The sequence below is a fragment of the Anabrus simplex genome, chromosome 6, assembly GCF_040414725.1.
Source record: "Anabrus simplex isolate iqAnaSimp1 chromosome 6, ASM4041472v1, whole genome shotgun sequence".
Lineage (NCBI taxonomy): Eukaryota > Metazoa > Arthropoda > Insecta > Orthoptera > Tettigoniidae > Anabrus > Anabrus simplex.
In genome coordinates this window covers 3688958-3701991 of record NC_090270.1, presented here as the reverse complement: position 1 = coordinate 3701991, position 13034 = coordinate 3688958, and the positions used below count along the sequence as shown (strand labels likewise).

Sequence of the window (13034 nt, the reverse complement as noted above, 5' to 3'; positions counted from 1 at the left end):
TTCCGTAGAACGAAGAATTCTCTGCTTTCCTGGAACATCCAAATACAGACTTCTTTTGTCAGAAAGCTGATAAAATAGTATTTGAATGCCATTCAAGTACCATTAATACCAAATCTCATGATTACTGTTAATATAAGTACTGATGCAAGAGGTTTGGCTAAGCAGAGAAGATATATATATATGTATATATATACAAATGTGCATAGTTTTTCTCCTGCACAGTTTGACAATTCATTTCAATAACCACACATATTCTCCGATGAACCTAGAAGTGCAGTCACAAGAACACATTACAACAGTTATATCATGCGCGTTCTTCACATTCATAAATACATGCATTTCTGATACTCCACGCATATTGTTTAACTAAATGCTTAAATATGCCAAGTTCTTCTCTCTCAACGTCGGATGAGGAGTGCTGGAAGTGTTAATGTGCACTGGAATAAAGAGGCTAGAAGGACTGATACACAGAGAAAGCAAGTAGTGTTAAAAAATATCCACACCATTCTAGATCTGTGCTTAGCTTGTAATAACTAATATATCTGCTGTACTTAACCACCCTCTGGTCATGCAAAACACAGTATTTAACAACTAGAGGTCCGAGCACCAGTAAGACGAGACACTCCATCACCATATTAGCTCTTCTTCTCATCGTTCTTCCAGTTTGCACCCAGTTAAATGATAAAGCTAACAAACAGAACCCAACACGTAATGTCCATGTCTCCTTACTTGGCGCCAAACCAATTGGCAACGCGTCTGCGTCGTAACACAACACGGAAGCTCGTGTATTTGGTGGAATACACACTGAACGACATCTCGCCAATTGTCAGAGTATTTCAAAACTACAGTGGAAAATTGCGGACTTGGATTCCTGGCTTACCATACTAGAGAGTCTGATGTCTCCTCTAGATATGAAAAATCCAACCCTGCAATTTTGTGGTGTATTTTTCAAACACCCTGTATTATTCAAGTCAGGTTCATGTTTACTTTGTGGCTTGCCTCCATAAATCATGATTACTAAAGGTCAGTAATTCAAAGTGTAATCCACCAATTGAAGATTAGAAAGGTTTGAAATTAGACTTACATTATCTACCACCCTGGAATATAAACACAAACTCAAGCGGCAAAATGCACATGCATAAAGAACAAGGCCATTAGTATCTGCTTAATTCAATACCAGAAATCACTTGCTCTCAGAATTGAACAGATACACACAGGCCTTCACCAACTAAATTATAACTTAAATACACTCACGATTATTTGCTCCCCAGAGTTATATGGGAGGTCTGACTGCAGGCAAAACAGAAGCATATTAGAAAATTATGTAATTTTCAATTTCTCTTTAAGAGGGGACCGTACTGAATTTTGTATCATTGGAAATTTTAGCCCGACACCGTCAAATTTCCGTATCATAACTCTCTCCCGCTCCAGACAAAAAGGTTGTAAAAATCCTCCAGCTGCATTAATCTGATTAAAAACTTGGTTGGAAAGCTCAGGAACATCACAGAATTACATTATATATTTAACAACATCTCATCTTATAAACAGCCATTTCTGAAAGCTTTCAACCATTTTAAAAATCAATACTACTGTTCACGTGCACTAGAAAAAATTACTTTTGGAAAAAGAAAAGCTCTGCGGGCACAAACGCTTGAAGTGTCAGTAGGGTCCCCCCTTAAGAAAACAGGACCCATATCAGGCAGAGAAAAGAGAAGTCTTCAATAATACTCTGCAGGCAGTCCACAAATCCAAACCATATTAAAAATAAAGCAAAAACTTATATAAGACAAAGCATGAACTGAGCTACAAAGTTGAAAGATTCCGCCTACCTTAGACCAGAGCATCCACAAGGTGAGAGGGAAGGTGGTAAGGCTCCTCATACGAGTGTACCTCGAGTTTACTTCGACATTCTAACGCCGTGATAACACCGCTCCAATAAAAGGATTTTCTTTAAATAATGAGTGTATTGGACTGTGTTATCATGACATTACAATGAAAGTGAAAGGTAACCAATCCCCAATCCCAAACATAAACACATGTTGCTGTAAACAAATTTCACAAAAGTGGAAGTTTATTTATTACTGCAGTAACTATAATAAAACTCAACTCCTTAATCCTTAGTAAAACAATTACAGAAACTTTACAACACTACCAGTACTTTCAACATGGAAGAAACAGAATATTTAAGCATTTCGTTTGTTTTTTAGATTAAATATGCCTCCTTTGAACATCTCCAGCAAAGTGAAACCAAGAGTGTTAGCTGCCCTAAAAGTTAGTTTTAACAAATAAGAGAACAATAGCAGGTCATTAAAGTTCTCTCGAGAGAGCTTTGTTTAAAAAGAAAAAAAGGCATTAACACATTCAGTGCCATGCTCAATCTCGCTTTTCATCACTTCCATACTTTAATTTCTTAAAAATAAAAATTAGTGGATAGAATTGAGAGAAATGTTCATGAATGTTAAAATTGATTAAATCTGTTTCTGGACTTAGTTTTACTGAAGATAGGCGTGAAGTAGACCAAATAAACTAAGTTTGTAAGGAACAATCGGCACGACATTTTCATCACCTGAAACGTCAATAGGAACTATTTATCCAAAGTATTATTAAGCCACTTATGCTGCCATTCATATACAGAGGAAGCTATGTTTACAGCTTGTAAATGAGGTCTACAAGTTTGGCCTTGTTCAATATTAGGTTATATTGAAATTATTAATTATTTCAAAATAATAAAGCCCAAGCACAGGAAGTAATTGATCAAAGCTTCACTGATCTATATAGTAGGTTTTCTTGCATTTGGATGCTGGCAATGGAAAATATAAACATCTATAGTCGTACTTTGTGTTGGGGGGGAGGGGGGTTCCTGGCGGTGAATGTGTTATCCACGTACATGCCATTCTTGCAAGTCAAATAAAGCTCTCTCTTCACAAGAGATTGTGGGGGAGAAAATAAAAAAAAAACATACATCAAGCTACCCTACAGATATGCTTCTAGCAAAAGCCAAACATAACAAATAACTAAACCTTCCACTACATTCAAAACAATGTTTCTTAGAAGATAACAAGCAAATTGGATCTCAAAAAAAAAAAAAAAAAAAAAAAATTAATCATCATTCAAATGGCATGAAGCAGATTTATTGCTATACAAAAGTAATAATTCTCTTGAAAAGTTTTAGTATGTTGTTACTCTTGCAGGGCACACAAATGGCAGGAAACAACTTACTGGAGGACACAAAGCATCTCCCAGTACGTTGATACACTCCAACTGCATGCCTCATTTTATGATCTGTTTACATGACAGTTAGCAGATGAAGCGATGTGCTAGCAGCATGTATCAAACACATTCTTCAGTACCCTGAACCACAAATCTGTTGGTTCTCACACACTGTCACAAAAAATACAATATCCACTTTACAAAGTGTTTGTTACTGGCAAACCTTGGAACATAGTAACTTGACAGGAAACTCAAGGATTGTCAGCAACAAAAACACAATGAGCCATGCTGATTAACAGATGATTTACATAAATTCCCAAAAGATGAAATTATGAGAACACCCAGACCATTCATAGCCCATTACCCTTCACAAGGGAGAGAATAGGGAAACAAATATGATGTACCCTTTCCCAACACCAACCTACATACAATGTTACCAAGTGAAGCTCAACTTCTGCTTGCCAAAGCTGCCTGCCAGGAAGAGTGCCATTGATTGTTAATAGGACTTACAGCACTCCAGGTTACATTTACAATTATTCTAAGTGAAGAAATTCCTCCTCAACAGTGTCAGGACAAGTCCTCTTTCCAAACCAGAGCACAACAAAAGAACCACTTAGACGGAACAGGGTGGGACACGCAGGGAGATGGCATAATGCACCAGTTATTTAATTCCAACTTCTCTAGCAGAACAAAGGATTGCACAGTGGCACGGTATTTTCACTATAAAGAATCTGCCCTTCCAAAGAGAAGTCCTTTTATCTCTTAGGTTAAGAGCGCTTGGAAAAGTCTTTGTACTATCTGATATGCTGAGATTTTTGTCTTCACACTGCATAAACTAAGAAAGTTCCAACACAGGTAAGATACACACGGTTTCACTAGTTACTTCATTCACAGAAGAATCGTAACCTAAACTATGAAATGGAAGCACAAAAAGGAAAACTTAAGTCTGGAAAAATATTGACAGAAAGTAGCTACTCTACGCTGATCCAAACCTGCCATTTTCACTCAACCATTCAGTCCTCCACCATAGGACAACGCAGTCTTGGAATTTTCAGAAACTGACAAGCGATGTTGCTACTTCCTGTCTTCCCACTTCCAATATTCTATAACTTTCCATCATTTTACAATGCACCTATAGTGAAGAATGGAACTGATTTATGCAAGACAATGAGTACAACTATCAGATGCCACGCAGTCATCAAGCTGCTTTCAGTCTGATCCTGACATATAAGGCATGTACATGTTGCAGATGCACTTAGGAAAACATTCCTCAACATCAATAATGCAAGAGACTTCCGTTACTATATAGTGAATACGAAAAATATTCTATGCCAAAAACATCACATAACAATACACTGAAACCTCTCTTTACAGACACTCGCCAAATATGGACAGATTTTTACGTTCCAACGCAAATACAGTGAAACCTCGACTCTCCGTTTTTGGAGGGACAACGGAAAAGAAACGTACAACACAGGAAAACTGAAAATCCGGGAACGAATTAAAACCATCAACAATTTGGTTAAACATCACAAAAATTAAATATGTATAATTATAATCCTAGAAACACTCCTAAATCACATCAAACCACAGCTCTAATGGGCCTTCACCTACAAAGTGACTACTGCTAAGCCCGACGGCCTACATATTACAAGGTGACACATTGTCAGTGTAACGAATCCTCTCGGCTGTTATTCCTGGCTCTCTAAGACCGGGGTTGCCATCTCAAAATAAGATAGCTTCTCAGTTAAAGGTAATCACAGAGGCTGAGTGGACTGGGAACCAGCCCTCATATCCAGGTATAAATGCCTGACCTGCCCAGAAATCGAACCCAGGGCCTCCGGGTGAGAGGCAGGCAAGCTAAACCGTGGGGCCGGCTTCAAACATTCATTACAAGAGTTAAAATTCTTGATACTTTACAATTTAGTTTTACCAGAAAAAACTTCGTCACTTTTCCATGGCTTTATGTATGTAAGGTGCATAATCAGTTCTGGTCTCAAGCATATAGTTATATATTAAAATACTAGATTTGTGTTAAAAAGGAGAAATTTCGATTCCTGTCTGAAAGTCCAGTGGCTATGTATACAGTGCCCTGAGGGAAGTGCCAAAAATTTGTTCGGCGATGCAACCGAAAGCAGTAAAAAATAAACCTTCAACCCTGGACATAATGTACATGTTTTACAAGAATGAACATTCGACGAAACTCGTTCCGTCTTCAAGTAGAACTGTTGAATGCTCTTTCTCCTTCCAATTGTTGTGGGCACACACTGCTTTACGATTTTCGAGGATTTCCTAAACAATAGCAGCCGAATGAGATGCTAAGATGGTTCCTTATGCAAGTCTGCCGCCGATTATGTTTCCAGTACTTGCTCTAATTATCGTACCGAGACGGGACGTTAACGCTAAGATCCATAGGTATGCTGCACCCGTCCTTTCGTGAAATACAGTTTCTTGAAAAACACTTGATCGAGGATTTAGCGTTGATGGGACTGACACTTCTGGACGGTTGTTGCGGGAAATTGCTTCTTCAAGGAACTAATAATGCCGAATTTTTACTATATGATTTAATTAGGATGCTTGCGGGACCACGTGAATTGAATGAATAATCCGGGAAAAAATCATTTCCGGGAACGGATAATAGAGGTTCCACTGTAATATAGAAACAACTATAAAAATGACTCATTTGTGGACGTGGACAGCTGTAAGGAAATCCTAAAGATTCCTTTATTGGCTCGGTCTAGACCTACTATTCTGTACTCAGTATTGAAGAAATTACTTAGTTCTGAGGACTCTACAGGAACACACAAGTAGTAGTTTTAGTTGAAAGCAGGTGAATAAAGAAAGTCCTAAACTGTTGCCAGACTGATGGGTCCCACAAATTCAACACATGCAGTAACTTTTCTCAACTCACTTATCAGTTGTTTTCTCTCGAGTGCCATGGCATTTAAAGGTAAAGGTTTCACAGTCCGCAAAAATAGTTAAGTTATCAAATGTGCTGAAACATCTATAGGTAGTGTTCCTGTGCCTACTATGTAGAAAAGACACCAATAAGAAAAGTTTTCAACAGAAAGACTAAATATTAAGGCAGTCGCGTGGAAACTGTGATGACAAGAGGAAAAATAAATACACAAAAACTGTAAAACTTGATGTTAAACTTGCATAACTTATTTTAGGCCCAGTATGTTTAAGCAGATGTCCATAAATGAGAGGTTTCACTGTATTACATACTGATAGCGAAGTATCTCTCCAACTGCAATCAACAAGGCTAGCCATGCAAGACCTTCGAGTCCAGATATGATCAAACTTATTTCGCGATTGTTATTGCAAGAATTTCATCTTTCTTTCAAAATATATGAAATTTATATCACAGCTTACATTTGGGTTTAATAACACTGCTAAAAGAATGTTTTCTCAAAATTTCTACTGATTTACACACAGCATTTGCTTGCTCTTACAGCAAATTGAGAACATAATATGGTATTGACTCCTAGGAAAAGAATTTCAAATACAGTACTTTCTTCTTTTCTGAAGATTTGTCCTCAATAATATCAGAATTCTTTCAGATAAAGAGTAATCCTGAAAGCAGCTAACTAACACCTTCACATGATACTGCACTACAAAATACTAGCCTAAATATTTATAAAATATTTCATAACTCAAACATTTTCAAAAATTATTGAGCATATTTGGATATTTTTAATGAACAGAATCACAGATCGGAAGCACTTATTCCCCAAAATCTCCTGCCATATCAAGTGATCCAAGATATCAGGAAGAGCATTATATACAGTCAGTAAAAAAATATTTCATTCTTGGGAATGGCTCTTTTCCCAATGGACAGAATCATGATACCCTACATAAATGTTATTCACTTATAAAATTTAATGTGTATATCATAACTAACAACTTTCTGAAGAAAAAGATCCTTAAAAAATATCCTATCATATAATTACATGTACAAAATCAATGTAGTCCTTCAGGAGGAAATGTTTTCTTAAAGCAAAAACCTCGTATATTGCTTCGATAAAACTTCTTACTTTACAGTATTGTATGACGTTAAGTACCAATACAGAGGTGAGGACAGGAATTCATACAATTTTTAAAATCTCTGGTGGAATGTATGTCTCTGTAAGTGTGCCATCCTGCTGAACTAGGCATTTCACAATGTACACAAGTAAATATTTCCAAAAATATATTATGTTCAACTGGAATGTTCCCTACAGTGCAGGATAGAATTGAGGTTGATAGGCCACGGAATGAGTGAGGGCAGACTGCTGAGCATGGAATGCAGGAGTGCCAGCAGTGGTAGCTGCAGCACCGGTGGGTTGTGCCTGCCACTGCCTCTTCACCCCACCAGAATTAGAGAGCTCTGCTGGAAAAGCCTGCTCCCACGAGCGCTTCAGCCCCATGAGGGCAGCCGCTGTAGCAGGGGCTGGTATGAGAGGCGGAAGCATACCGTGTGGGGGTGGAGGATGATTAGGAGGGGGAAAGGCAGCCGTAGGTTGTGGAAGAGGGTTTTGGGAAGCTTTGGCATACTGGCTGGAAGCAGAGTTGAGCATGGCTTGGGACTGTAACTGGGGAAGGCGCTGAGGAACGTTCAAGAAGACCAAACCAGGAGGTGCAGTGTGGGTCTGTGCAGCAGTAGGAAATGGAGATGCATGGTGGACAATATGCCCATACATCTGGGGAGCAGCCAAGGTTTTCTGAACACCAGAGTTGGCCAGCGTCACCGATACCGTCGGGTTGGTAGGCGGCCCCGAAGACGCAGCAGTGTTTCCGTTCAGGTCTCCCCAGGAATTCTGTTTGACACCAGCAGAGTTAGAAGAGGCAGCAGCAGCAAGTGCCACAGCCATGGCAGCTTGGTGCTGCTGAGCTACAGCCAACTGGTTCATGAACCACAAGCTCTCAGGCTGGCGGAGCTGCACCAAGGCATGGGCCTGCTGAGCCGCCACCTGCACAAGGGGGTGAGGATGCTCCCAGGGGAGAGCAGTGTGGGGAGGAGGAAGGATGGCCGTTCCCGGGGTTGGAGCGTTCAGGGCATGCGGAGGCGGAGGGTGGGGCGGCAACATACCGGGAGATAACAGAGCAGCAGCTTTGGCAGGTGACACAGCACCAGACGGTATTCCCCCAGTGAGAACCAGGTTCATGTCTTCGCCTGAACACTGGAACACTTCTATGTAACGCTGTTTCTTGCCAAAAATCATGTAACGATGATGCTTCTGTTGTGCTGATAGAAAGGCACTCTGTTCCGAGTCCATCTGAATGAATGCTTCACCCGATGGCTGACCCTGAAAGGCAAAACACATTGATCTGGATTAACCTCTCAGTAACCTATCGATTCTTCAAGGTGGGGGAAACTTAACGCACTAGTGAATTCAAAGGGTGCAAAAGGTTAGGTCACAGAAATTTTCAACTCATGGCCAACCAGTTTTATCTGAATATACAAGGTGCGTTACATGAAAAATGCCATACACAAAACAACATTATTTTGGGTTGAGACGTATCTCTTAAAGAAAAACTTGTACAAAAAAAAATACTTAAGTAATTTTCACCAACCCTATTCGGAGACCCTTCGGCCATCGCAAAGCATCAGCATGCATTTATTTATGGAGTGGCGAGAAACAGGATTCATTTCCCTACAGGGAAAATAATTGCCAAAACAAGCTCTCGTCGACTTATCTGTTACTATCATCTTTGCGGTTAACTCAAACAGAAAGTGTACACGAACAATCCATGCACTTTTCAAGTTCTCCACTAAAATATCTTAAGTGTAATACACAATACAACCAATATGAACTGCAGCAAGTATTCAGAAATCAGTGACTTCTGTTTGGATACAAATGGTGTTTGGATACAAATGGTGAACATTTTCAACAGCAGCTTGTTAAGTACAGTACCATAAAGCGTCATTAAAATTCAGTGCATCACCTTACCGACGCGTGAGACCTCCAACCAGCCCGTGAATTCCTCAACATGTCAGGTTAGTATCTGGCTACTTCGAAAGAAAAACTGTACAATGTATTTTGCGTGCCAGTCAACAGAAACAGATGGATTCGTTCACTAAATCTATTCACTGGCAAGCACTCTAAAAATTTCAAGGAGAATGTTTCTTTCTCCAAATATAAGGAAAGTTTGAAAGTTTCATTTCAAGGTGAAAAAAATCATCTTGCAGTAGATCAACTTTCCAACTCCTAAATCAAACGCTGCCAATTTTTAAATAACACTAGTAACAATGAGATATTCACTAAATCCTTTACGGACAATTCCTTCACCAACTTGGAAATACATAGCCCACAACAAAAGTTACAATAGAGACGATAATGACTGAACAATCAACTTTAGATATCTTCTCAAATGTGCAAAATGAACAGTCCTGTGCATGACAACACACATTTTTTCTGCACGTATTCATCAATTACAATACGTAATTATAATCTTCTTAATAACTAATTTGTTCTTCCTGTTTCGTAAGTTGCATAACGCTATTTGGCACTAATTCCAAAGCTTTGAGCACATATTTTTAAGATTGTGACATCGCATTCCGATTAGAGGATCTATCTTCTTATCCAAACAGCCCACATGTTCATGTCTGACCATGCGTTTGAAACTTGGCAAGAAGCCACGTCTTGCTAAAATGTTCTGTAACCACCTGGAAAGTATTTCTACAAATCATGAAAGAACTCCGTTTCTCCAGTATTTCGATGTTCTGGCCAGTTTTCATTAGGTCGTCGACTGGCACTAAGGGTTCTGGACCTTAATATGTGAAACACACCAAAATCATCTTCAGGGGCATTTTGTGGTCTGTGCTGAATTTGATGGCTCATTCCTTGTTCAGCACACATGCTAAACCCTCTGCTCCTGCACTTCAAAGGGACCTTCATCACAGAAAAATACTTTCTTCAATTTTATTGTTCTACTGACCAATCCGGATGACTATGTACCCGCAAGAAGCATTTCCTGCACATTTCTCTTTATAGAAGTAATTTCTTCAGAGGTTTCTGGTCTTTATTTTCACCTCCTAGATCTATAACAAACAAGCGATTCACTCCCGTTACCCAATTCATAAGACAAGTGCATAATTCAAATCAAGGGGGTTAATTTGCTTCTTCTCACGGGAATGCAGTCAGCAGTTGGCGTGGTTTTCTTTCTCCTAGAAGGATACTGACCGAGTCTGTGCTGCTGTACAGAGCTTTCACCAAACCATAATTTAGTAGCAATCGCTCTTTGTGTCAGAAGTATTCTACCATCACACTAAGTTTGTTGCGAGTAACCTCAAAAGTAAAATACCTGTAAATAAATGCACTTTTAACCTAAAACACCAAACTATCACTATTCAATCAATGAACAAACAACATGGGATACAGGAATAAATACAGTCACAATGTTGCCAACCACTGGAAAAATTATAAAGCAGAAACCTTCTTCTGACTTGAAATGCACAGGATTATGCTTCTCATTGTATTTCTCAAGAAAATTTAACAAACCAATCTAAATTCTAAACTCGTACAGCTGGACAGTAACCCTATTTTCTGCTACTGTTCAAATTACCCAGGAAGGTTCCTTTTATATTCAGCAGATTCACAATATTCTTAGATTTCACAAGGACCTACAGTAATCTGTTCTGCCCTCTGTAGGTATGTGTAAATGATCTTAAATGTTTGCCAATGATACAACCATTTTCTACACTGGAGAATGTTTTGCAGCTTGATATGCATTGGTTGAATAAAAATAAATTTAACAATTGACAAAAATTGCAATCATGCCATGTCTGTGAACAAGCACACCGCATTATCGTTGTCAAATCTGTGAGGTAGCCGGAAATATTCTCCAGCTTGACAATATGAATTTTTCCACATTTTACTGATTACTAAATGATCAAATTTGTTTTGTTCATAATTACAACAATAAAGATTGCTGAAACATTGGGGCTAAAAAACAAAAAAAACAAAAAAACCATATTATAATACTGTATCTGGTTTCAGGGAAGAAGCTATGTAATAATTATACAGGACGATGGCTAAATTAACAGGTTGAATATGGAGAAGTATAATAACGACTTGAATTACCAGTAATGCTGCACTTAGACAGACAGGAAAGTCTATTGTAAATCTCCATTATTCATAATTGCGATGAATAGTAGACCCCATGCTATCCAATACTTACTACATTCAGCTGCATGCGGAATGACTCATTTGTTGACTTCTCTCGTGACCTTCTCGCTGAGGACGCGAGTATGTGCTCGAGCTGTCAACAATGTTGCCAAACCTGTTCACGTGGGAACTAAGACTAGTTACAAAACCAGTGGACTGTGACCAAGCAAAGGGGGTTTGGGAGGGTAAGCCTCCAGGTGCCTTCAGGTCTCTAGCATTCTGTAGGGCGATAAGAGCACATTCTACTTCGCCTAAGGTGTACTCCTTCCCCCTAGACACGAGGGTACTGTCGTAGCCCTGTATCTGCTACTGCATTAAGGCAAGTTTCATATAAAATTATTGCTGTTGTGTATTTCACATAGTTTCCTTTACATAGTGTTTTTATTGGTGCTTTTATTCAGCCAGGCTTGGTAACGCAATCTAATTATCATAGCCGATGGCTACGACATCACATTCTGATTCACGTTGGCCAATAGGAATGCAAATAGCTACTTTAGCAATGGACAATGGCAGGTTATAAAAGCAAATGTACTTCTGGGGGAAGGAGGGCGGGTTCCTAGACATCGCAATGAACGCATTTCTCCTCTAAAAGCAATCCCAAGTAAGATTTGCATAATTTCCCCTTCCTTATAATGTTACAAACTTTGGGATTCACAGTGTCAACTTTTGCCATAATTGTGATGGCAGTAAAAGGAACACGAATGAACAATACCTTTGGCTGAAAGAATGAGAGATGGCACAATTAGAGAGAGAACACAAATCAGAGAAGTTGCAAAGGACTAACTTATGGATATAACCCGGATGTTTAGGCATTTTTTAGCTTAGAATGCAAACTTTATAAAGTGAATAACAAGCATAGCCTAGCCCGGCCTATTAGAACCAGATACTTCTTACTATGCTCCACATGGCCTTACTTCTAAATTGAAGTTTGGCAAAACAAATTGAGCATCGCCTTTCCTCTGTTGCCAGCGCGCTACACCCGCAAGAACGACCGCGATAAACAGCGCTTGTAAAATGTAATACCGTACTCAGAAAAAACTAATGAATATGGACTGAAAACAAATTCACAAGAACTAAACTTACTAACAACATCTGACACTAATAAGAGAATATTTATTTATTATTATTATTTTTTACATAGTTTGCGCGCACATTGGAGCACTTAAATCAAATCCACGTTAACAAAGAATTAACTGAAGATTTAGAATATATTACTACGAATAAAAGAGAATGAAACAATAAAACATCAATTGCCGCTAATCCTACAAAGGGAACACTCCACTTATCTCAGAGTCACGGGAACCTCCAACAATATAAAAAACACACTAATTACTAAAGGAAAATGCAAAAGATTGCGAACCATACTGAATACCATACACGCTCAGCAAAATAGGTTAACCACACAGAAAATGTAAATATTAGAGTTGGCAACTAGGTTTCGAGATCGTGTTCTGCTGATATAAATCGTATGAATGGCAGATTGGGATTGGTTGGATGTCTATGCTTCAGCACATAACCACCAGACAGAGCCAAAACATCACTTTAGAAGTAGAGCCGTGCGGAGTATAGCCACATTAGTTTACAGTTCTACTGATGGATCTCAATAAGAGAGAGTTCCATCTCAGATACAAGGCATACCACATGGCTGAGACCTGATCAGTGACAAAGCAGGAT

General features: G+C 38.9%; 2 protein-coding genes across 3 annotated transcripts in view; both read right to left on the bottom strand.

Annotated features, from left to right (window-relative positions):
• Positions 1 to 13034, bottom strand: part of fus (fusilli) — a 465574-nt gene that overhangs the window by 39923 nt on the left and 412617 nt on the right. For both annotated transcript variants that reach the window (XM_067149673.2, XM_067149674.2), the window contains exon 11: positions 8282 to 8498. In XM_067149673.2, coding sequence (XP_067005774.1) covers positions 8282 to 8498 — 217 coding nt within the window. The remainder of the gene's footprint in view (positions 1 to 8281; positions 8499 to 13034) is intronic.
• On the bottom strand, positions 2046 to 8269 carry LOC136876051 (uncharacterized). The gene has a single exon (XM_067149675.2). The coding sequence runs from the start codon at positions 8100 to 8102 to the stop codon at positions 7428 to 7430; it is 675 nt and encodes a 224-aa protein (XP_067005776.1). The 5' UTR covers positions 8103 to 8269; the 3' UTR covers positions 2046 to 7427.